This window comes from Rhinolophus hipposideros (genome assembly GCF_964194185.1).
Source record: "Rhinolophus hipposideros genome assembly, chromosome: 21".
NCBI classification, from domain to species: domain Eukaryota; kingdom Metazoa; phylum Chordata; class Mammalia; order Chiroptera; family Rhinolophidae; genus Rhinolophus; species Rhinolophus hipposideros.
Window position 1 is genome coordinate 28,208,879 of NC_138067.1, and position 23,170 is coordinate 28,232,048.

General features: G+C 40.3%; 1 protein-coding gene across 1 annotated transcript in view; it reads left to right on the top strand.

Annotated features, from left to right (window-relative positions):
- Positions 1–1,413: 1,413 nt before the first annotated feature.
- CDH13 (cadherin 13) overlaps positions 1,414–23,170 on the top strand; it is a gene marked incomplete at its 3' end in the record, with an annotated part of 1,171,491 nt that continues 1,149,734 nt past the window's right edge. The window contains exon 1 of the mRNA XM_081031360.1: positions 1,414–1,544. Coding sequence (XP_080887486.1) covers positions 1,518–1,544 — 27 coding nt within the window. The 5' untranslated portion in view covers positions 1,414–1,517. The remainder of the gene's footprint in view (positions 1,545–23,170) is intronic.

The window sequence follows — 23,170 nt, forward strand, 5'->3', positions numbered from 1 at the left end:
ATCCCCGTGTCCTAGAAAATATGGAGAATGTAGTCTTCTTCAAGGTTGGTGACAAAGTGGTGTCTACGTAAAAGTCTCACAGTGAACCAATGGGGCTCCTAAAGCTGAATCAGACTAACCCCTGTGATGCTCTTTCTGGTTTGGCCAACTGGGGTTAAGGCCAAGGTCCAACCACAGAGACTGGGATTCAGGAAAAGGCTGGAGACGCAAGGAGGGCGCTAGAGCAGTGCTTCTTAAGGGGTAGCCCTCAGGCCACCAGCATCAGCGACAACTGGCTACTCATTAGACCTGCAAATTCTACAGAATCAGAAGGTCTGGGCATGGGACTGGCAATCCGTGACGTAACCAGTCCTCCAGGTGATTCTGATGCATGTGGAAGGCTGAAAACCGCTGGTGTAGAGTTGAAATTAGGAAGAAGGGCAAAGCTAGTGAGGCCGCGGAGGAGCTTGGGGGAACCGGTGGTGCCATGGGCCCTCTTACCTGCTCAGGACTCAGAGACACAGGAGGAAACTTGCATCCCCTTGCGGGGTGTGAGCCTTCACTGCTCGGGGTGAGGGTCATCAGAGGCCACAGCCGACCGCAGCCGGGAGTATCAGAGACCACGAGAGGCAGGGGAGGTCATGCCGACGTCCAGGGACGCACCTGGGTGTCTATGTGGCACCTCCTCCTTCGGAGCCAGGGCTGAACTCTGCTCACCACGTCACCTTCCTCTCTCACTGAGTCCTGCTAGGTCTAAGGAGAGAATAAACCCGAATATTTCCAAAAGGTTCTGTGTCCAGCCACGCTCAGACGATAGTCCTGCCACACAGGTAATGTCTTCTTCATGGTCAATCAAAATGATGCACAGCAGCCCGTGCAGTTATTCAACACACAGTTTTCAAAGGTCTCTTTTCTTGCCCGTGTATAAAACCAAGCAGAGACTCCTTTTCTGAGAAGGCAGGAATGATACACTCACCGTGATTTGGTAGAAATAAATGAGGGACAGGCCGCTATGTGGCAGGCACCCTGGGCCCTCCATTCATGAGGATCATTTTGCTGCTCAGAAAGATCCAGGCTTAAAACAGGCACAGCCTCCCCTCTTTGACCACCACCTGGCAGAATCCTTCGGTGCTTTTTTGGAATATGATTCTGATGGCTCATTTTATGTGTAAATTTGATGGGGCTAAGCGATGCCCAGATAGTTGGTAAAACATTATTTGGTTTATGTCTGTGAGGGTGTATCTAGAAGACTTTCACAGTTGAAACAGTCGACTGAGGAAAGAGCACCCTCACGAGTGTAGGTCGTCATCATCCAACCTGTGGAGGGCTTGCGTAGAACAAACAGGTGGAGAAAGACAGAATTCACTCTGTTTAACTGAGACATTTCTCTTCTCTTGCCCTAGGATATCCGTGCTCCTGGTTCTTGGGCATTTGCACTCAGACCAGGACTTAGACCATTGCCCCCATTATCAAGCCTTGGACTTGGACTGAACAACACCCCCGGTTTTCCTGGTTCTCCAGCTGGCAGACAGCAGATCATGGGACTTCTGGGTTTCCATAGCCACGTGAGTCAATTCCTATAATTAATCTCCTCTTCTACCTATCTACCTGTCTCTCTCTATATATCCTAGTGGTTCTGTTTCCCTGGAAAATCCTGAATGATACAATGATGGCTGTGTTTGATGTAGTAATGTTTGAAAAGTGGTTGGTGACATTGAAAGCCCACATAATGACTATGTAGTTTAAACTGACCACTTGAGAAGAAGTTGGGTGATTCCTAGGGTCACTGTAGTCGTTGGATGGCCCACCAGCACTTTCTTTCTGCTTCCAATTAGACACTACACCATCTTTGACTCCAGAAGGTAGCGATACAGTGTTTTGGCTTGAGCTGGAATGTTACTCAACATTTTGTTTGGTTTGAGTGTAAACAGACATTTTCTAGATCTTTGTGGTTTGATGGAACATCACTTTCTTGAGCTCGCGTTGGCATGGTGTACAGAGCTTGACTTTCTTGGGTATTCTTGATGGGAACTAGACATTTCAAAATAGTTTCTACTGTACAACTAAGTACCCGGCATCTGGAAAATGCTAACATATGTGTAGACATATCCACTTGCTTCCAGTGGGGAGACTCCAGAACCCAGCATCTTGAGACACCTGAAATTACTTTTTAATTTTCTATTGAAAAATTGTCAAGTATAAACAAAAGTTGAAAGGATAGTACAAGGGAGCCCCATGTAACCGTTACCTAGTTTCAACAATTCTCAGCAAATGTGTTTTATCTTTATTCCCACCTACTTTTCTCCACCTTTTTCAGCTTGACTGGTTTATTTTGAAGCAAATCTCAGCTGTCATATTATTTCATCCACATATATGATAATGTGTATTTCTGAAAGATGAGAACTCTTTTAAAAAGCACAATACCACCATTATCGCATATGAAAAAAAAGACAATAGATACTTATTAGCATCAAATATCCAGTCAGTTTTCAATTCCCTGATTGGATCATAAATGGTGTTTTTATTTTTGGTTTGTTTGAATCAGGAGCCAAACAAGTTCTATGCATTATACATAGATGGTATGTTCTGAGAAGGTGACTTTAACTCATTCTCCACACTTAGGAAACTTTGTCTTCTATTTGGGTTCAGAAGTCTCAAATAAATGCCAAGGGGCGGAGGCCATAAGTCATCCCTCCACAGCCCAGTGATTGGCTTAGCAAGCACATCGTCTGCCAGATTCTGGCAGCAGAGGCCAGAGGGGCAGGTGGTGAAAAACAAGATGAGAGCAGGTTGCCAGGACTCCAGCTTGGGCCTAAGCTGTGTTCATCCTAAAATCTGGACATGCATTAAGCACTGCGGGGAAAGACCACCATGGAGTGTGCTTGAGGAGAAGCTGAGGATTTACTGGGAAAAGATTCCGACAAAGGGTAAAAGAGTTGCTCCAGAGGATGGCTCACAGGGTGGTACTGGTTACCACCTGGTTCAATGCCAGTAGACCCCAATTACCTCCTGGACGCAAGCAAAGTGACTCCATTCACATCCTAAAAGTGTGTAATATAATGGCTCTGGGTTTGAAGGCTGGTGGAGGACAGTGCCTGTTACTCATTTCCTTTTCTTGCTCAAGGGGCTCACTAAAATCTCCCTGGGACTTTGTGAATTCCAGCACTGGGAAACCAAGTCAAAGTCGCTGGTAAATTTGATTAAAGCCAATGGTTTATGAGTGGAGAGAGACATGTTTGTGCTTTGGGGCACAGCTTTTGGCACCTCTGTCCCATTAAAGAAAGATAAGGGAGAGCTCATTTATTCACCACCGTTCATCCTCCCATCCACTCACCCATCCATCCATCCATCCATCCATACATACATACATATATACATACATACATCTATACATCCATCCATCTCCTTTCTATTCTCTCTACTTGTTTCTGGTTCTTCTCATTTAATACATAATTTCTTTCCATGTGTTTGGGGACAATGGCTGTTGGCATTCCCAGATTCTTCATACAAACATAAAAGGAATTTCTCGCTTCCATCATCTGTATGTCAATTCCAGTGAGTAAACCTGATTGTCCTTTCTTGAATCACATGCCTTCAGTCACTGTGTTCAGAAAAACAGGATGTTCTAATAAGTAAGCTCCTGTCAGGTGTCCACTCCTGTGACCAGAGAGAAGGGAAAAAGAGAGGACTATGTAAGGCAGGAAAAAACAAACTAACAAACCACAATAGCTATCTCACTCCACCCCTGTACTCCTTCCCAGATCCCACTGACATGAGTGGACTTCCAAGTTAAAGCCTCCAATATTGATGAAAAGTATGTATAGGGATTTGTCCCACTTTTCAAGTTTTGAATTTTATTGTTCAGTTTATTCAGTTTTATTTTGTGTGGCTGCCTCATTCCCATCATATTGATTCATTTATTGGGTGTATCTCTAGTATAGAGGAAGCAGGAGGTAGAGAAAATACTGTAGTCAACTGGTACAAAAATAGTTATATCCACATATTCAGCCAATACCTGTCCCTTTTTCCCTATCCTTTACTCTACACGCCATCCCCAAGTTAAAGCAAGAATCACTTAGCATAATTTTCCTCTTCATATTTCTCTGTGTAGGACTTTCACTACTATGACATAAAGACAGAGAGGAGCAAGGAGGTGGGTGGATAGGGTAGGGTGGGTGTGGAGGAGAAGGCAGGACTATCAGAAGAAAGATGACTTCTAGTTCTTCTGTGTGTGTGCACAAACATGCACGTCGCCACACACATGCCCATACAGACATGCACACACATTACCATGTTTCCCCGAAAATAAGACATAGCCGGACAATCAGCTCTAATGTGTCTTTTGGAGCAAAAATTGATATAAGACCCGGTCTTATTTTAATATAAGACCGGGTCTTATAATCTAATATGATGTAATGTAATGTAATGTAATGTAATGTAATGTAATGTAATGTAATGTAATATTAGTATAAGACCCGGTCTTATATTAATTTTTGCTCCAAAAGATGCTTTAGAGCTGATTGTCTGGCTAGGTCTTATATTTGGGGAAACGCGGTAGTTGATTCAATGCTTTGTTGAAAAGAAACAGTTCTAAAGTTGAGGTTAGTTTTGTGATAATTGATGTGTTTCTGAACACCATCCTTTGCTCCAGGAATCTTATAAGGGGGAAAAATCGGCATTAGGTCAACAGTTCCTGAGAGTCTTTACAAACAAACTAGACCATTCACAGCTTTAAAAAAAAAGTCTTTATAAATTTAAAGAAACAAGTCCAATTGTTAACAAATATCCAATATATTGGTTTATATTGAATGCAGTCATAATTGTGTAGATGGTATGTTTATGTTCATTTCACGCAACAAGTATAATTTCTCTAAGTTTATAATTATCCAGAGGAGTTTATGGTTGATCTTTTCTTTCACGATGTATTTGTTATAACTATATCTTTTCTGATGCTAATAATTTGTCAGGAAACTTTACCCCTTCACAAAAATGTTTCCAAAAGGAAAAGAATATTTTTGTGTAATGATCTGCTTAAACCCCACTTACAGGAGCATTCTGTAGCAAACAATTGGGAACTGCCAGTACTTTTCTTTAGATTCTAATATAAACATGGTCAAAAAGTCTGGGCATGAGTTAGAAACAACTGAATATTAGAAATGCAAATGGCACAGCTGAACTCAAGGGAAATGCTTCACAGGCAGACAAAGTAACATAAAAAAACACCGTAGTGGTGTTATAAAATTTTAATTTATGATCAAAATATCTTCTCCCAAGTCGCAATACTTCTTTCCAATATATCTTCCTAATTATACTGGTACCAGGTGGGTAACTTTTTAAATATCCCTCAAATTGCAAGTACGTAGGTGAACATTTGGCCCAAATACTTTAAAATTCTTACTTTTGTTAAGCTTGGGAATTCAGTAGGGAGAGTTACATCAGCTTACAGCAGCCCTGCCTCTTCTATCTTACATCTTCTAGCAACCAGAATGTGTTTCAGGCACTCATTCCAAAGTTACGTGTAATAGTCCTGAGACATCATCTCTATTCAGACTCACAGCCTCCGCTGGAGACGAAGTGAATATCAAATCATTGGGAGGGTCCGGCATGAAATCCTGTTGTTGCACCCAGGTGAAGTTGGGCATTAGAGTGACTCCTTTTTTTTTCTCTCTGATGTTCTATTTGCATCTTTCATAAGAAATCATATGCTTTAAGCTCTTTAAAAGAGCATTACTGGGTGGTTAAGGCCAGGCACAACTTTGTGTATTAATGGAGTGTTCAAGGAAACCGTGGTTTAACTCTGAAATGTAAACTCCTTTGGTCTTCTGCTGAAACAAATTATTTCAGCTGTGATGGAGCTTACAAATTCTCAGGTAAATTATCTGCATTTATAGTGGGGTGGAAAGAAAGTGGGGGTAAGTGGAAAGTAAATGTTTGGGGGTTAATAAAGGGCCTGAGGTATTTGTTGTGACTAGAGGTCTATTCGTGGTGGTGTTAGTTTTCCATGGCTGCATAACCAATGACCACAAACGTAGCAGCTTAAACAACATCCATTTATTAGCTCACAGTTCTGCAGGTCAGAAGCCCAGTGCCACATGACAGGCTGAAATCACGGAGTTGGCTGCACTGAGTTCTCATCTGGAGGCTTGAGGGATGAATCGGCTTTTAATCTCACTCTTGTTGTTGGCAGAACCCAGTTCCTTGTGGTGGTAGGACTGACTGAGGTTCCCATTTCTTTACTGACTGTCATCTAAGGTATTCTCAGGCTGTCCGAATTCCTTGCCACATGGGCCGCTCCATCTTCAAGTCAGCAATGGCACATCAAATTCTTCTTGTGCTTTGAAGCTCCACTCTCTGTTGCTGAACTCTAGACCCAGATACAAAGGGCTCCTGTGACTATGTCAGTGAGGCCCACCCAGATAATTTCCCTGTCTTAAGGTTAACTGATTTAAGACATGATCACGTCTGTGAACTCTCTTTACAGTATAACATAAGCATGAGAGTGATAGCTCATCATACAGTCCCAGGGTTTATACAGGGCATACATATCAGAGGATGGGAAGCCTGAGGGGAATCTTAGACTTCCTATTACCATGGTGTTTGTCAAGACTCTCACCCCGCAACAACATATACTGCCTCTTGGAAGTCCACGAGCTTCTGGAGAGGCTGTCGGAAGGAGGAGGACAGAGGAATGATGCTTAGGAGCTAATTACCCAAAACCACATGTCGATGTAAGAAATGTCTAAACCTGTGGAGAATTTTTATAAGTGTTTATTTGAGTGAAACTGATGACAAGCCAGGAGGCAAGATCGCAAAAGTTCTGGAGAATGAGTTTTGCAGGTTTTCTTTTTATATATATATATACATTTGAAATGAAGGAGGGACCCTAAGGAAGATTACATGAAGGTGGGAGAAAGCAAGGTACAGGATAGTTAACAAGAGTCTGTGCTCCCTTGTGGCTGGTTATGCCTCTGAGGGGCCTGGAAAAGAGCATTATTTCAGGCATTTCAAAGGGTGTTTTAACTTAGATGCACAAGAACAATGCACAGGCCTTGCTTACTGCGAAGATAAATCTTATATGCCTGGGGCATGATGACCCCCGATGAGCTGCCCATTTAGGAGTTTATGCTCAGATTACTTTGTGAAGTTACTTTCTGTCACTGAACATGTACATAACCCCCTTTTCCATCCACACACATGTGCCATCTCCCAGGTCTGCATACTAATGCAACAGGTAGGTCATCAAGTTTTTCTTAAGATCTCAAAAAATAACATGAACTATCTAGAAGCCTTAAACATATAAATATAAATCCAGTCATAGATGCAGGATAAATCCTGTCTTTTTCTTCTGCCACTGCTGGGAATCCATGAAAGTTGGGAAAAGATGTGCTCTCTGGTCAGATACAGTTCTGCAGGCGCTGCCTGATTCATGTGCCATCAGACAGACCTCGGTCAACATCACTCGCCTCTCCACTGGGCACCTGTGCACACTCGTGGGTAGCGTCCTCGTGTAGACTGTGTATGCGAGCTGAGTGAGACCGCCCCGTTGGGGCCTGGGCAGCACACCCAGCATTTTGTTGCATCTAATGGAGGACAGAAATAGATTCACTACGAATTCTTAAAACAAAGGGCATAGAGCAGGATTTCTGCTCAGCACCATTGGCATTTGGAGACAAACAGTTCTTCGCTGTGGGGCCTGTTCTGTGCATTGTAAGACGGTAGCACTCCCAGCCTCAGTAGCATGCTCCCTAAATTGTGACACTGAAAAATGTTTCCAGACATGGCCAAATCCCATTTAGTGTAGAATCATCCCTCGTTGAAAACTACAGCTGTAGATGTATAATTCCATAACATAGAAGGAGTGAAGAATTTAGAAAAAACATCCGATATACCACAGAGACCCATCTTTTAGGACTGGAAGTGAGAAGATGTAAATACTGTGTTTATGTGGTTGTAAGGCAGGATGTGGGAGATGGGGAGGGAGATCTCTTTGCTGAAGTTCCGATCCAGTGATACCTGAACACCTCAAGTCAATCGCCAGTGCTCTCCCTGGGCTTTTCAATTCCATGGGCCAATAAGTTTCTTTTTATCTTAAGCCAGTTTATGTTACTACCTTAGCTTTCTGTCACTCACAACCTAAAGAGTCCTAACTGATACAAGGAGCATTGCAGAGAGAGCAAAATGATGGTTATGACACATCGGGGCCTTGCCCTGTCGTTCATGCATGGGAGGGATGGCACTGGGGAGGCCGGCTGGGGTCCGGGTGGCAAAGAGCCTTGCCTGCTAAGCTGAGAGGTGGGGATGTCGCCCTCTACTCACCACGGACAGTTGGCAGAATAAAGCATTCAGCATTCTTGAAATGCTGAGCCTTTTACAGCCAGAAGTATATTGGAAAGCACCCCTATTTTCACTGTCTTAGATTTTTCACTTCCGTTGTAGTGAAACAATGGAACTGATATTGGGAATGAAAATCCATAAACATCAAGAAGAATGTGGATCCATGACCCATAAAGCTGATTTATAAAGAAAAATTTGCCAAGAAAACTTGATTGCTTTTATTGACAGAATGGCTACATTAGAAGATATAAAGATCACAGTTGAAGTTATAGATCTTATTTAAGTGATGCAGCTCATACATTATCTCACAAAATTTTCCTTGACAAATTAATTCAAATCGTGTTGGCAGAGGAGCCGTCAGCACAGACTGAGAGCTGGACAAAGACTCAGGCAGCCAAGGTGATGACAAAAAGCCCTGGACAGAGCTGCTGTGAGCTGTCTGATATGCTTCTAAAGCGTGATCTGGCTCTGGTTTCACTGATCTCTTCATTCCTTATTGAGAAGAAGGGACCAATAAATGCAGGGGGGTTAGCCTTGGCTTTCAGGCCACTCACTTACTGGATGGGCTGGAGAAGTCACTAGGAATGGAGCGGGGACAGGGAGGAAGAACAGGACACACTGAGACTTTTTAGGTTGAAGCCTCATGGGAGACATCAGCAAGCTGAGTTCACAATGAAACAAGTTGGGAATCTTGGCTAGAGTAGTCAGATAATGGAAGATGCTTATAATGGTAATTATTTCTCTACATCACGGGAGCCTCATGTCCTGCTCTAAAAGCACAAATGCAAATGCCTATAATAGGGCCAGGTGGAGAGATGACTGAGAGGGAAATTGAAGAGTGCATGATCCACACAGCAAGGAAAAGGCATGGAATCTGTCTACCTGGGTGAATCTCCCAAGCACGCTGTTGAGTAAAAGTAGCTAGACCCACAAAGGACATTTGATAAGAGTTCACGTCCACACAGCTCTCCAAACTATGTAGTCTGGGGATACCTACCTGCATGGTAAAAATATAGTCAAAAGCCAGGAAATGGTGATCACAAAGGTCAGCATGTTGGTGACCCCAGTGGGAGGTAGGACACATTGGGGTGCCGGCCATGTTCCATTTCTTGACCTGGGACTTGTATACATAGATGTTAGCCTTACGATTACTCTGTAAACTGCGTCTATATTTCATGTACTCTTCTGATTGTATGACATATATCACAACGAAGAAAAGAAAGAAAAAAGGATTCGGGAACCCTTCAAAAAGAGCAGCCACCGGTTAGCTCCAGTGGATTGTTGCCCTGTCAGAATGGGGACAGTGTTGTTAGCTCAAGCTTTTTCGAGAAGTAAGATTAATGTATTTTATTTACTTTGAAATAAGCTGTAACTAATTCCAAAATTATTTAGATGCTGTGCAAGCCAACTATGTGGGCCAAATAAAATAGGTGTAAAGGCGAGACTGAGCCCATGATTGCCAGTTTGTGACTTCTGCCCCAATCGAAGGGATGGAGAGAAGAGGAAAAACAATTTCACCTGGCTATATTTAGCAGTGTTCTTCTACTGCTTTTCATCTGGGGAAACTTATGATAATTGCTAACAAGTTAGGGGGTCCTTACTAAACATTTCCCAAACATTTCAGACTTTATTCCATTTTAGCTGACCCTCAGAAAAAGTAAGAAATGTTTCCAGTATTATGTTGTTAGCAAGTGGGAGGGCTAAGATTTGAACCTAGGCCAATTGAACTGCGCAGCCTGTACCATTCACGGAAGTCGCAGGGTCTGTGGGTAAGCAGCAAGCAGGGTGCCTCCTTTCAAGCCCTCTGCCCCTTGGGACATTGTTAATCAATCACTGCTCTTTCCTGCTGAGCTGAGACCCTTCTAGTGCGTTTCACCACAGCACTCCAGGAACCCACTCATAATCTATTGGAGTTGGCAACTTCAATGAAATATATTTATTCTCCTGACATCATGCTGTAACGATTCCCCAGTGGTTCTGGGTTAGGATGGACAGTTCCGAACGAGAGTTGGTAAGAAGCAAGTATTGTCAGCTACAGTCTCGTTCTTCTTTGATAAAGAACTGGTCAACCTGTCTACTTCTCACTGTCCGGGATTGTTTCTGCTGTTGATGTTGGCTTCATTGCGTCTACCTGCTGCAAGACAGGATGCTAGCTGGGTGCTCTGTAGAGCTTGACATGCCCTCGGTGTAGAGAAATCAACTTAAACGCTGCTTCTCACCCTGTACCTTTGGAAAGAAGAGCATTATCAAGGGTGGCTAAATGGGATGTTAAACGACCTTTAGAAAAGGGAAGGGCAATGATGTGCATGACGGCAGGAAGTTAGTGCGGAGAACAGAAAGACGGTGATTTTATATACGAACAAGCATCCGTCTTCCATATCGTGGCTAAAGAGGGACCCAGCCAGAAGGGCGGCTCCAAGAAACAGCAGATCATGAGATCCTGAGGGAGTGCATGGCCCATGTCCCTCACTTCACACACGACCACCAGGGATGCCTGCCACACAATTCATCTAAGAAGAGAGGAGGCTCCTTTCATCACACCAGCAGCTCTTGCCATGATAAGAACAAAATGTAATGCAGTTGTTGAGAGAACAAGCCTTGGGTTTAAATCCTAACTTTGTTATATTCTAGCTATGTGACCTTGGGCTTGTTTCTTAACCTCTCATGTATAACATGCAGATAATAGCAGAACAAATTTCATAGAGCTATAAGTATTATAAAAGGAAAAGCAGGTAAAACTATATATGTCTGATGCCTGGCATGAAGCAAGGACTCCAAATTTATATATGTTTTAATATATACATGAATATACATTTATATATTCATATAAAATCCTCATGTAATATTGTGTCAAGTAATATGCTGTGAGACATATTTCCAAAGACTTTAATAGTTAAAATTGGCTCTTCTTTTATAAGGTTGGCTTTATATGGCCATTTCAGTTCTGGTATGTGATCTTAGAAGGACAGCACAGTATCTTTTATAGAGAAATATTGCCTAAGTAACATCCCAACAGACCCCTGGCCCTGTGCTGGCAGCGTTCTCTAAGTTGTAATGCTTCCTCGTACCAGATGCTGAATGTAAGGAACAGTTTCCTGCTTTGGATTATCCGTCTCCTAATAAGAGTTGAAAGAGTTGTCTGAAATCAGGTCTTTATAAAGAAAGATTTCTTGAAAACAAAATAGAACCTGTTCATAGAGGTAAATGAACTATGTCCTGATGACTTTCTGGGGTCCTTCTCATGTGGCTGTGCCTTGGGATACTGGTCACTGGTAGGGGGTGACTGAGCTTGTGCTGGCTAAGGATGGAGTAGTGGGTACGTACCTGTTGGGCAGAGTTGAACGCCCAGGAGTGATCAGGACCCAGAGCTGAGCAGGCTATTCAAGTGAAAGTCAAACAGAAGGGAGAAGCTAGATGAGAGTCTATGGGAGCAGATGGAGATACCAGGGCAAGTGCAGGTCGGAGCGGTTCCCACAGCTGGTGGGCTCACCATTCAGGCTTCCAGTGGTTGTCACTGCCCTCACCGAGGAGGAAAGCATGTGACTTTGGGGCAGGGGTGAGAGGTCATGGAGCGGAGGCTGTTGTTAAGGGAACAGCTATTTCAGGTAACCAAGGTAGATAGATGAGTGGATGGGCGGATAAGTAGGCAGGTAGGTAGGTAGGTAGGTAGAGTTTAGATAGATAATAGACAAATAATGCATAACATACATGACAAATAATAGATAACATAAGTAATAGATATATAATAGTTAAGTATTACATAGAAAGATAATAGATAATAACTAAATAGGTAGGTAATAAGTTGATGTATGGTGTATTGGTTTTCTACTGTTGCTGTAAGAAGTTAAAACAAACTTAGTGGCTTAAAGCAACATGACTTTTTATCTCATAGTTCTATAGGTCAGAAGTCTGGTCAGCTAGGTTGATTTCTCTGCTCCCGGTTTCATGAGTTCAAAGTCAGGCTGTGTCCCTTGCTGGAGGCTCAAGGGCCGAATCCCCCTCCAAGTTCATCCAGTTGTTCGTCTGAATTCAGTTTCCGGTAGTTGTAAGACTGAGGTTCCCGGCAAGCAAGGGCAGGTCCAGTCTCTTTTACTCTTGGTATCTCTTCTGTTTCCCCTTCTGCCTCATTTCTTCTGCTTCCTCTTTTGTAATTAAGGGCTCATCAGGACAATCCAGAATACTCTCCCTATTTTAAGGGCGACTGATTAGAACTTTAATTGTATCTGTAAATTCTCATTACAGAAGTACCTAGATTTGTGTTTGATTGAATAACCAGAGGATGGAAATCTTGGAGGGTGTCTTTAGAATGTTGCCTACCATGGATAGATGGAAGGATAGGTGGATATGGATGGGTGGATAAATAGATGGGTAAGGGATGGATGGGTGGATAAATAGATAGCTAGACAGGCAGACTATTGATAGATAATAAATGGATGGATAGCTAGCTAGATAAAGAACAGCTAGAGAGATTTATGGACAGATGGATAGATAGCATTAATAAGTTAGGTATATACCAGTTCAAGTGTTATGCGAATACCGGTGCCTCCATAAATAGAGTTTGATTAGAGTTCTTATCCAGGAGTGAGCGTGATGACGTCATCATGGTCTGGACCTGTTCTTTTCCTTTGACACGGTTCTATAGTTCCAACTCAATTATATAAGCAATTATGTAATCACCACTTACCACATCACATCCTGGTATTGTGACATTTTACAATTGGAGTTGATATCAGAGTTGGGTAGATTTTTTCAGTTTTTGTAAGCAATTGTCCCATGTTCAATTTCTGCTTATTAATTCTTAATGTGCTCAAAAACATTTGTTGAGCAACTACTTTTCCTGGGCATTGTGAAACATACTAGTGATACAATGTATAAGACATAGTCCCAACTCTCACAAAGCCTACAGTCAGTCTAGTGGGAGAGACTAAGAAGTAAACCAATAATAGTGTTTTCAGGCAACAAATGCTATGAAGAGAAATACAAAGTGAAATTCATCAGATGAGGACATAACCTAGACTTTGGAGGTCTGGGAAAACTTTGTAGAAAAAAGCAACATCTAATCTGAAAACCCAAGAATGTGTAGGGATTAGTCATATAAAGGAAATGGCTGCCTTGAACACCAAAACCTCATCAACTCTAATTCAGTTGCATCAGTTATTTCTGTTCCTAATTGCTACTGCACAGATCTATGCATACGCTGCACATTTAGGATGTGTTGGTACTTTCAAATGCAAATATGTTCTGCAGAATGTCTTCTGCTTATACAACTCAGCAAAAGTTCTCTGCAGCTTTGGTGGTGGTGTAGCTTTGTAGGTTTTAATTTTACTTTTTGCTGTAGGTAGAGAAAGGGGCTATAGGTTAGGTAAGGGGCTGCCCAGATGACTTCTCTCCATTACCAAGAGGGTCTGCGTTCGGTCTGCCATTACCATGTTCCTCAAATACAGAAGGTGTTATTAAAGCTATACTCGTAAGAAAAAATGCTGAAGCAACGGAGGTGTTTGTTTAGTTCTTTTGTGCTTCCTAAATGTGGGGTCACCCTGTGGGAGGCAGAACTGGGGATTCAAGCTCTCACCCTTTCTCACTTCTATCCCTCAAACTCTAGTTTCTAATCAATCACTTCCTACTCGATCACAGCTTCCCACTCAAAGCTCCAGTGTTTTCCAGGGGAAAGTGGATCCTGAGAAAGAATCTGAGGTGATTAGAAGCCATCTGTTCCCCTGGATGCTGTGTGACCTTGTGGGTGATGTAGGTTCTTACAATTACCAGTGAATGTAAGCTTGCGTAAACCACTCACCCCTCTGCACCGCCATGTCCTTATTCTTAACTCAAGGGGAAGAGTTTAAAAAATACACAAAGGAGTGAAACGTTATTCTGGTTAAGAGCCTTAATTTGAGTTTAGCATTATTTGAATCATAGCTTTTCTCCTTACCAATTGTGTAGCCTTAGGCACATTACTTAACCTCTGTGAACTTCAGTTCCCTCGTCTGTAAAAGGAGGCAATGTTATACCTTCCGGGACTCAAGGAAACAATGTGCACAAGTAATTAGCCTAATGCTTACTAAAAGTCTTACATTTTTAATTATTGTCAAATGTTCTGCATGGTTCTGATTCCCTAATAAAACCTCTTGCTCTAAAGAATTCCCCATCATGATCTTGCTTTACAGACCATGAAGAAATGGTGAGCTGTGGAAGAATGTAAAACATAAAGAGGTGTTAAGAGGAATTAATAACAAGCAAACATAAGAATACATTTTAGAGGTTTGAAATCTGATCTTATTAACTCAAGCTGAAAATTAAAGTTAGATATGGTTGCAGTATTATTTAATTTTGATAGTGAATTTTAAAATGGGGAGATAAGGCACACTTTACAATTATTTTTGACACAGAATTTAGACGACCAAACTTTGGTCTGTGTGTGTTTTTGTAAAATAACAAAAGAGAAAAAAAAAACTGAAAAACATTCATGGATAGATAAGCTTTATTCCAATGTCTACATGAATATGAGTTGCTGTCGAACAATAAAAAGGCTAATATTTGTTTGGCAGAGAATAGAACTTGGTCCTGCCCTTCAGATTGTCTCTGAATTCAGTTGATTGACACCTCATTATTAGTAATCCACTCTCACTAATCATTTCCACCACATGCAGGATCTAACATCTTTGGGTGGTGCTTCCCAGTGTGTGTTTTTTAATTAACAATGAAATATTGCTAATTTTATAGAGGAGATATAAAATGTCTAGAAAATGATTGCAGATGTTGGCAGTGATGAAAAAGATGGCAGCTTTTTTGAGGGGAAAGGAAGATGGAAGGAAAGTTTAGTTTTAGGAAAGCAGCTCAAGAATATTGATAAATTGAAGGAGTGTCTGTAAAGACATTAAAAGTAGATTAGAAATATAGCTGATAGAGGAGTGGAAGGGAGAACAATTACAATGGTGGCATTAGCCTTGGAGAGAAATGAGTGAAGAAAGAATGGTATAAACATGGAGAAGGAGGAAATTGGGGAATGGGTTTCCTGTTCTTCGGTGAGTCGAAGTGAGATCATCTAGCAGAGGAGTTTGGGTATGATTGGCTAAAGGTTGGAAAGGAGCGGTCAATTTGTTAGTCATTGTAGAAAACTAGAGATGATGAATAGAGTCTCACATTGATTCTTTTAAGCATTATTGATTATGGTATGCTTGATGCAAGAGATAAAGGGGTGAATAACACAGAGGGCCCCCAATCTCATTAGCTCATTAGCTTATTAAAGGAAGTTGGTGTACTTAACCTGGAACTAAGACGCAAAAAAGAATACCAAGGATATATTGAAATATTTGAAGTGTTGCCAAGTAGGTACTGAATTAGAAGACCTGCCTGTCCTATGTGCCACCAAAACACAAAGCTAAGAGGCATAGGTGGAATTTGTAGGAAGCAAGATCTTGACTCAAAATAAGAAAGGGATGCCTTTGAAAGGAGTGAGTTCCCTGTCATTCTGAAACATTCAAGCAGAGAACAGGTAGCAATTGGCCATGATTAATAGAGATGGTTAAGGCATTAGTAGGCAAGTTGCAATCAATGAGTTTTTATGACTCCTTACAACTCTGAGAGTCTGTGAATCACTGGGTGTCATCGCACGATGTCACTTTCAGAAATTATTGCACAGATTGTCATCCAAGCTAAACTGCTGTCAATGTGCATTTATTTTAAGGATGGGAGGAGCACTGAAGAAGGTCCAAGCCTATTTCCTTTAAAGTAACTACCCTTCTATTTTCTTGTGATTAAGGCATTTATTTAAAACCAGCCTTGCTAGTAAAAAAGGCATATAATCACTGGTTCTCTTCAGCCCCTCTCATGATAGATTAGCATTAATAATTTAGAGAACGGCAGCATTAAAAGTAATTACAAACTGTCAGAAAGATACAAGAAATATGACATAGCTCATAGCTTCTTTTCAGACCTCAAATATTATTTGAAGGGAAAAATAATTACATTTTCCTGTTCATTTCCTAATACAAATAACTTAGGAAATCTCATAATTCTTGAAACTCGCAATTAATTCATTGAAAAACAAATGTCAGTTTGAAAAAACGACCTCTTTGGTCACAAATTTCCACTGTGGAATGATTCCCTAGGGCACATTCCCAATTGCCTTGTCAAGGTTCATTTTAAATGTATTAACATAGCAACATGAATAAATCAACTAGTGTTTAAAAATATAAATTTTCTAAACTTCCTTTAATTGTGCATGCATTTAGCTCTTTCTCCTTTGTCTATCTAAGTACTACAACATCTTAATATCCGTACACTTTCCTCTGAATTTCCTAAGATATCAAAATCTAGTAAAATTCTTTCCTATGAACTTTTGTCCAACCCAAGCCTATTTTGTTCTGTATGTCCCATCCAGTGCTGCTTTTCATTAAAAAAAACATGAGAAAGGTGTCACTATTCCTATCTCAGTAAAACGTGTATGGCTTCTACACCTCCCCTCCTTCTACAATCTTTTCTCCTTTATCACATGTACTCTTTACCCTGAGAAGAAAAAAGAACAGAAATGGACATTGTCACTTCTACACTTATTCTTTATTATTCTAAAGGAGTGGGGAGGGGGAAGCATTTTTCCCCCAATTTTGAAATACTATTAACTAAAACCTAGACACTAATTTATTATATTTAAAACGTACAATCCATGCAGTTGAACAGTTGCCTACCTTGTGGTAGTCATATCATCTTATATTTTGTTGTTTTATAAAAACAGAAAACTTTAGAAAATAATTGTTCAGATTTCAGCGAAATAATTTGACCTCAGGAACAGAATGTACGTGGTCAGCAGATCCAAGCAGATTGGAATGGGGGTGTCGGATTGATTTCCATGATGTGTACCCTGACAGTGCCTGGCATACTGCAATGCAAATGCCAGGAGAAGGCCAAGGGTGCCACCTGAACAATGAGGGAGGGAGAAGAGGGGTAAGAATGTTGCTGCATTCTTAATATTTGTTGGCCCTAAAAAGTGACTATTTGACATGGCATAGTTTTTAGGTGGGAGCTCACTTAAAAAATTGTCTACATGCTATCGTGTGAAGTACCGGCTTATATTTGTGTCAAATGATTAGAATCTTAATTGGACCAACATTGTTCTGAAAAAGGAGAGCTGTTATACTTCGGCTCATCAGTATTTACTGGAGCAAGTACTTACACTCGTCCTTTTTTTCATTTTCTCTTTGGCTCCTCTGTGATAGCTTGTCCTCTCTGGGAAAGTTAGTCTTCACATAAAACGGTTTGTAATGACATGGCTGCATCACTTAGGGGTAAGTATTTATGCTACATCCCTCTTATAAAAAGTCTTATATTGGCATTGATGTATACAATGTGAGACAAAACCATGTCACCCTCTCTAAACAGCCGTATAACACAGCTGTCTATGAGGAAAACCTTTTAAAAGTCTTCCTAATGTTATTTATTGTACAGGCTGTTCACACCCACCATAGAACCATTAGGATAAAGAAAACCTGATGATCACAAAGAAGAAAATAAAAATTCACCTTCCAGGGATATTATTAAGTTAATGTTTGTCCTTCCAAAATTTTCATACATTTTTATCTTTTAAAACAATAAATCGTATTGTACATGCAGTTTGGGACCAGGTTTGTTCTTTCAATAATATATAATGGACATCTTCCCTTATTGACAAAGATGCAGCATTATCTCCCTTTCTAATGACTACAAATATTCCTTTTGTGGCTTAATTTAAGGCGTTTTTATTTAAGCATGCCCTAACATTGAGAATTCAGATAATTTCTACTTAGTTGCAATGTAAGAATTCTCAGTGGACATCCATGTGTTTTTCCAGCCCCCTCCCCTCTGCATTCATTGAAGGCACCCAAACAGAGTTTCCAGGTCCTTCAGGGAATAGCTGTCATCCAGTCACAGAGAGGGTCAAGTCCAGTTTTTAGTGTGGGCTGTGTGGGCAGGGCCTGACCAATGGAAAAGGCGAACCAAAAGGACGAAGCTGTGGGCAAAGGAGAGTCTCCAGAACCGTTCACGCTTTCTGCTCAGGATCTTCCCCTTCTGTTAATTCTGCATAGCTTTAGGTGGCAGCCTACAAAACACTTTCTCAAGGAAAGTCATGGATTTTCTCAGCCATGGTTATTGAAGGGAAAGTTGCATTTACTCTAAAGGGCAGTTAGCCTTGTTAAAACAAACATATAATAGGTATATATCCACATCCCGTCTTATCTATCTTGTCTGTCTGTCTGTCTGTCTATCTGTCTAGAGTCTATCTAGCTGAAATTTAGAAGTAAAGCCAAAAGATCCCGGCATATACTTTTTTTAATTCCAGTTGCAGAATTTTATTTTATTTTTTCCAGCTTTATTGAGATATAACTGATAAGTAAAATTGTAAGACAATTAAAGCGTACATCGTGATGACTTGATACCTGCATATTCTTTCAATGTCATACTCGAGTATTAACTAACAAGTCCACCTAAGTGTTATCTGCCTTTTTAGGGCAGCGGTTGGCAAACTTTTTTTGTAAAGAACCAGATGTTTTAGGCTCTGTATGCCATAAGTTACTCAACTCTGCTGTTGTCTCTTAAAAGCAGCTATAGACAATACATAAATGAATGTGTGTGACTATATTCCAAAAAAACTTTATTTCCAAAAACATGAGACAAAACAGATTTGGGCCATGGGCCTTAGTTTGCTGATCCCAGCTCTAGGGGAAAGTAACTTTGACTTATTATTTACTAATAACCGACAAGTACAAATCGTTTTTGTCTGGTAGAGATGCAAATGATTTATGTGCCATAGAGAAAGAACCCCAACGATTATACTTTTATTACCTTGTGGGACATTAACTAGTTTAGAATTTAATTTTAGCAATCTTCTTCCAGCAATCCCCCTCCTATATACAGTGACTTCTATATCCATCTTTGTCATCCAGTTGGTTCTCTCATTCATAAGTTAAATAAAACTTTGGCATGTGCTTATTGTTTACATGAGAATGATGTTTTTAACTATTTGAAAATTATATTTTGATAGCTTGCACTCCACAGGCAAGACAACCCCTAAGAAAAGGACTTTGCAATGAGCATGACCTTCAAAGATCAGCTCAGCCTTGCATCTGCTGTTTTCTGCAAACAGATCTGACTTGTTTTCTGTTTGTCTCTCCCTTTCTGTTAATGGCCAATAGTTTATTTATCCATTCACCTCCTGAGGGACATCTTGTTTGTTTCTAGATTAGTAGCTAGAGGTTTTCAATGTTATTGAGCTTCTCAAGGAACCAAATTTTTGTTTTATTGTTTTTTTTTTCCTGTGTTGTTTTCTGTTCTCTAATTCAGTGATTTTCGTGATCATGTTTATTTCCTTTCTCATGCTTACTTTGGGTTTTATTTGCTCTTCCTTTTTTTAGTTTCTTGTGGTAGAAGCTGAGGTCATTCATTTGAGACCTTTCCATTTTTCTAATATAACCATTTTAGTGCTATAAATTTCCCTATAAGTACTGCTTTAGCTGCAGCCAACAAATTATGAGTAAAGTGTGTTTTCATTTTCACTGCGTTAAAAATACTCCTTTGATTTTTTTCTTTGGTTCATGGGTTATTTAGAAGTATGTTATTTGCTTACCAAATATTTGGAAGATTTTCTAGATATCTATTTTTGATTTGTAATTTGATCCTGTTGTGATCAGAGAACAACATACTTTGTATGACTTGGATCCTTAAAAATTTGTTGAGACTTGCTTTATGGCCTATGATATGATCTATTTTGGTATATACTCCATGTGCCCTTGGAAAAAAATGTATATTCTGTTGTTAATGGGTATTCTAGTAATGTCATTTATGTTCACTTGGTTGATAGTGTTATTCAAATCATCTACCATCATACTGATTTTCTGTCTACATAGTTGATCAGTTATTGAAAGAGGATGTTGAAAAATGCCAATTTTTCTGTTTCTTATTGCAGTTCCATACATTTTGGATTTATGTATCTTGAAGCTTGTGTTTAGATGTGTACATATTTAGAATTGTTATACATCCTTGATGAATTGATTCCTTTAACATTATAAAATGGCCATCTTTAATTTTGGTGAAGTTTTTCCTCTGTAACATATCTTTGTCTGATATTAATGTACCCTCCTAACATTTATTTTAATATTAGTATGGTATATACTTTTTCATTTTTTTACCTTTGTGTCTTTATATTTAAAATGAGTTTCTTGTAGGTAGTGTGTAATTGAGTATTACTTTTTATCCAGTTTGACAATTTCTGATTTTTAATTGGGGGATTTAGGCCATTTATATTTAATTTGATTATGTTTAGGTTTACATACATATGTTTGGACTACATCCTGCTATTTGTTTTCTGTTGTCTTTTTTATAATTCCTTTTCCCCCCTTCTAACTTCTTTAAGATTGAGTAAAGTTTATGAGTCTATTTCTCTCCTTTGTTTATTAGCTATAACTGTTGTCTTATTTTAGTGGTTATTTTAGGGTTTATCATTTTATAAGTTTATAGTTTTACATGTATGTGCTTATATATGTATGTGTATGTATATATGTACATATATACATATATATGTGTATATATACATATACACATATATATTTTAAGCAGTTGATATCTTTTATAAAGATTTAAATGCTAAAATTAAATGATAAGAAAAAGATTATTGTATTTACTCAAGTGGTTACAATTTCTGAAATCCAGGTTTATATTGGAAATAATTTTTCTTCTGCTCTTTAATATTTGTTTGTTGAATTGCAGGTATGCTGGTTGCTAATTCTTTCAGATTTGGTGTGTCCAAAAGTCTTTGAGTTTTTGAAAGATTTTTCTTTCTGGGAAAAGAATTCTAGGTTTACAGTACTTTGCATTATTATAAATATTCTTAAGAGTTTTCCTGGAACTTAGTAAATTACTAGTAAACAGTTTAATTCATGTGGGTCTTGCTTTTAAACTGTGTTAGAGCAGCGTTTAATCTAGAGTTAATTTTCCCCTACTATTAAAGTGAGACCCTTCCTAGTCATCTAACTAATTCCCCATGAATTACGAAGTTTTTATTCTGGTTGTTGGGAAAAGCTACTAGTAGAGGATCTTGTTCTAATTCTTTTGAGTGTTTCTTTCCCTGTGCTTGGTGACGTTCATCGAATATGCACTGATCAATACTCGAGGTAGACTCCGTGTGCCTCCTGAATTTTCTCTCTGTGCAGCCTTCTCTCTAGCAGCCAACGCTGAGAACTCTAGCTGTCTTGGCTTTCCTGGAATTTCAGCTCCGTCTCCTTTCCTTATGACCTGGAAACTTTCTCCGGGCAGTAAGCTAGGGCAGTCAGTGGGTTCATCTCTCAGGGATCATTGTCTTGTTCTCTGATGTCCAATAGCTTGAGAATCATTGTTACATATATTGTATTCATTTTTAAAAGTTGTTTCAGGCAGGAGCGTAACTCTGTTCCATATTGCTCTGTCTTGGCCAGAGCAGAAATCAAACCAGGATACTTTTCAAGTCAAAGGGAGCTCTACTAATCATTATATCTGGGAACAGGCATAAACTGGACTGTGTCAGACAAACGGGGATGTAAGTTACCCTGTATATTAAGGACCTTATGTGAATTATTTCAATTGGTCTAAACAGTAACTTTATGAAGTAGGCAGTCTTAATTAGCTTCATTCACGCAAGTGAGGCAGGTAGAAGTTAACCAACGAGTCTAATATTTCACAGGCAAGTTGTGAATGGAGCAGGGATTTGAATTTAGGAAGACTGATCCTGAGCCCAGGCTTATTGGCACTGCTCAGGGTCACCACCATGCCTTCCCCTAGCATACACACACATTGGGGGGCTTAGAATTAGGTGATATTGTCCACAACCCCAGTTTCCAGGACACCCGAGATCAGTTCTGCGCACTGGGAGGCCTCTGACGACCAGCTCCCTCCATGTTTAGTTCTGCAATGATTTATAGGACGTCTGGTTTCTGTTTCCTCCCCCTTTCTCATCCATTCGGGTTTGCCTGTTTCTCCTGCCAGTTAAACTAAGGACTGGGACTCAACCTGGAGATTCCACACTCCTCTTTAACCTCAAAACTGGCATCCCCTGATGAATACAGCTCAAACCACAACAGGACGTGCTTGCGCAAGGAGCTGTGAGTCTCTCCTTGGAGTGCTAGGCCCCCACTGGCTCCCTTATGAGCTAGCTCTGCCTCACTCACCCTCTCCACCAATTCTCGGTTATCCTCCCGTCCCAGCATGCATCACACATATTATGACCCCAATTATGTCATAGATAGTCTTGCCACCTGTAGTAATCCCCAGAGAGATGAGGCCATCTTGGTGTTGAACGGGATCATGAAATGAAACTCCCCATCTGTACTCAGTCCTGTCTTCTCTCTCACTCTTCCACTGGTAGGGAAAAAGCCACACCAAGCTGGCTAATTTAAAGTAGCACCAATGATATATGCTTAAGCACCTTTCCTCCAAGTTCCCTTCTGCCCTCCCTCCCTCCCTGTCCATCACCCTCTCTGGAGGTCACCCACAGTGGTCTCTTCTTTGTCCGCCTATCTCAAGTCAGCTAAGGATATTCCTTTGTTCCCTTATCTCACCTTGTTGAGGAACGTTATCTCAGTGGAGGCCTGATTTGTTTCATCACCTCCTTTACTTCCCCAGGACCTTCACTCCACTGCTTTCTTACCAAGGTCAACTCTAGTCCCTTCTCTCAGGAATTCACTCCTTATCTATGTAGAGGGATGTATTTATTCCACAACACCAGGGGGGCAAGAAATGTCACATTCTTCCAGTTATCTACATCAAATTTAATCTACAATAACAGAAAATTCAATTTTTGTCCTTACCTGAGCCACTTTCAACCCTATCCCGTAAAGTCATACAAAGGCTCAGGATG